General features: G+C 41.7%; 1 protein-coding gene across 1 annotated transcript; it reads left to right on the top strand.

Annotated features, from left to right (window-relative positions):
* The first annotated feature begins 206 nt into the window (after positions 1 to 206).
* On the top strand, positions 207 to 1,109 carry LOC149579915 (non-specific lipid transfer protein GPI-anchored 5-like). Its single transcript, XM_089812649.1, has 2 exons — positions 207 to 639; positions 765 to 1,109. Exons 1-2 carry the CDS (start codon positions 291 to 293, stop codon positions 965 to 967), a joined length of 552 nt encoding a protein of 183 aa, XP_089668775.1. The 5' UTR covers positions 207 to 290; the 3' UTR covers positions 968 to 1,109.
* Positions 1,110 to 2,534: the final 1,425 nt, after the last annotated feature.

Genomic DNA, 2,534 nt, shown 5'->3' with positions numbered 1-2,534 from the left:
TACACAACTTTTCTCATTCTGAACCGTTTTTAAAAGAAACATTGTGATAGTCCAAGCATGTGTAACGAATAATCTAGTTTGTGGCATTCATTGCACGGCACCTTGGTTCGGTGAGCAACCATTTTTGACTACCAAATTTTGTACCTAATGCGGGCCCCAAAATTTCCCTTTAAAACATCACCACCCTTTCTATTCGATGTCAGTACATTCTGTTTAACTACAACAATTTGTGAGGCCTCTGATTCTTTTTACTAAGCAGCATAGCAAGATTTTATTTGTTATTAATTTCAATGGCAGGATCAAGTATAACACAGACACCAGGGAAGCCATTAATTGCAATAATATTTTGCGTGGTGGCTCTCATGGCTTCCGTAGGAAAGCAAGGGGTTATGGCACAGTCCAGCTGTACAACCGCCCTTTTGAGTTTATCGCCGTGTCTCAATTATATCTCTGGAAATACCACAACTCCGTCTCAGGGTTGCTGCAGCGGCCTTTCTTCTGTTGTCGCCAACAATGCTCCATGTCTTTGCCAGCTGTTGACTGGTAACAACTCGCTGGGGATTCCGATTAATCAGACTCGAGCTCTCGCTCTACCGGCTGCATGCAAAGTCACCACGCCACCTGTCAGCCAATGCCAGGGTAAAATACTGTGTTTGTATTTTCTATTTTTTCAATTTTGATCAGAAGGTCTTTTGACTGGAAGATAGCCAAGGTTTACTATGATTGGTAATTAATTTTCTATATTTATTGTTGTGTGTGTTCAGCTTCAGGGGCTCCTGCAACTTCCCCTTCTCCCACATCTTCGGAGGTCCCCACTACTTCCCCTTCTGGAACTGGTTCAGGCGCTCCAACTACGAGCACAAGCCCGAGTTCGAATCCCACTCTAAACAGTGGAGCTTCCGACATTTTTGGGTCCCCTGCGCTTATCGTCTTAACAGCCGTGGTATTAGCCGCAGTTGCAATGTGAAGATAAATTTGTGTTTGAGGCATGGAGTATTGCTTGACAATAAGGAGCGTGGATTTCAAGATAGAAATGTTATGTTATTTATGTTTTGTTGTTTGTTCGAATAATTATTTAAATAATTCATGCACACTTCCCTGCTTCTGTATTCTGTCTTCCATAAAGCAGCCATGAGTGTCACCAAGATCAAATTTATTGCAGTCGAGGAGATCGGAGTTCCTTCTATTTGTTTTATTCCTTTCATTCTTTCTAAAATGAAAGCAAATCTTCTTTTGCTTTACAACAGCAGACGCCTCACTAGTTCTTGTATGGTGTGATGTAGCAGTCGCAATAGGCACCGCTATTGATAGCGAGATGGTTTGCCGTTGACCTAAAAATATGTGCTGTGTAACGCTTCTGAATAAATAATTGTTTACTTTTGGCATTTTAAGCTTTAGCGTTATGTCATTTTCCTGAAAACAGAGTCTAAAATAGACAGAGGTTTATGTCTCTAAAGATGCCCATATGCTCGGTAGATATCACATTTTAATTGAGATGTACCTTGTTCACTAGGCAACACCTCTCTACTCTGCAATTGAGAAAAACGCAAAGCCAAAAAACAAAAATCATTTATTGGTGCTATGGGACTTTTTTTTTCGTTCTACTAGGATTTCTTGCTTCATGCGATCTTTCAATTTTTTGTGTACGGCTTTTCGTCTGAATTTTCTCTCTGTTAGCTCCACTTGTCACACTGCATTTACTACGAGACTTTTTTAGGCTAGGTTATAATGGCTCCAGCTAGCAATGAACCAATTGTTTCTAGTGTTCACGCTATTGCTTCGGACTACCATGGCACCTCCTCCGAACAAACATCCACGCAAGTTTGTCCCAAAGGTTTTTCACGAGGTAATCCTAATATTATCCTTCCTTTGCAAGAATTTGATGTTGCATGTGATTGGTTAGAACAACACACCTTGGTAGGTTATTTTGTGGGTAGGACTTCCCTGGAAGCTATGCTCCGAGAATGGGTTAACAAGAGCTGGACTCCTTATGGAGTCCGCCTTGATGCTGTGCAAAACCTTGCCAAAGGATTTTTTTATTTCGCTTCACTAACCCCTCATAGGTAGACACAGTCTTTAACAATGAACCATGGTCTGTGCATTCTTCCTTGCTTGTTTTTAAAAAATGGTCACGAGACTTCACAGTCTTGGATGACAAAAAGCTTAGAGTTCCTGTTTGGGTCGAGTTCCTAGGTTTACCCTTGCCTTGTTGGCCTTTCATTGAGTCCATTGCCAAAGCCCTTGACAAAGTTGTCACCAAGGATCTTGAGAAATTTTTCAATGCTCGCCCGCAACGACACATTTGCATAGAGGTGGATCTTTCCAAGGATCTCAAGGATTCTATGCAAATTCAGATTGGGACTACAACCTTCTCACAAAAGGTTCTTTACTTGAACGTCCTCAACACCTGTTATAGGTGCCATTTTGTAGAACACAAGATCAAGGACTACCTTCTAGCTACGCCAAGGGTCAACCCCATGCCTAAAGAGGCGCCTGTCAAACGGGCCAACGAGAAAAAGGAAGAATGGGTTACT

This window comes from Cupressus sempervirens, chromosome 1 (assembly GCF_028749045.1).
Source record: "Cupressus sempervirens isolate cs-2001-9-10 chromosome 1, ASM2874904v1, whole genome shotgun sequence".
Taxonomy (NCBI): Eukaryota; Viridiplantae; Streptophyta; class Pinopsida; order Cupressales; family Cupressaceae; genus Cupressus; species Cupressus sempervirens.
Note: the sequence above shows the minus strand (reverse complement) of the source record. Positions and strands in the feature narration are given on the sequence as shown.

Excerpts from the sequence above, each read along its gene's own strand:
- LOC149579915 (XM_089812649.1), top strand. The coding sequence starts at position 291 with ATGGCAGGATCAAGTATAACACAGACACCAGGGAAGCCATTAATTGCA. Across the intron at positions 640-764 it reads ACCTGTCAGCCAATGCCAGG|CTTCAGGGGCTCCTGCAACT; the intron begins GTAAAATACTGT and ends GTGTGTGTTCAG.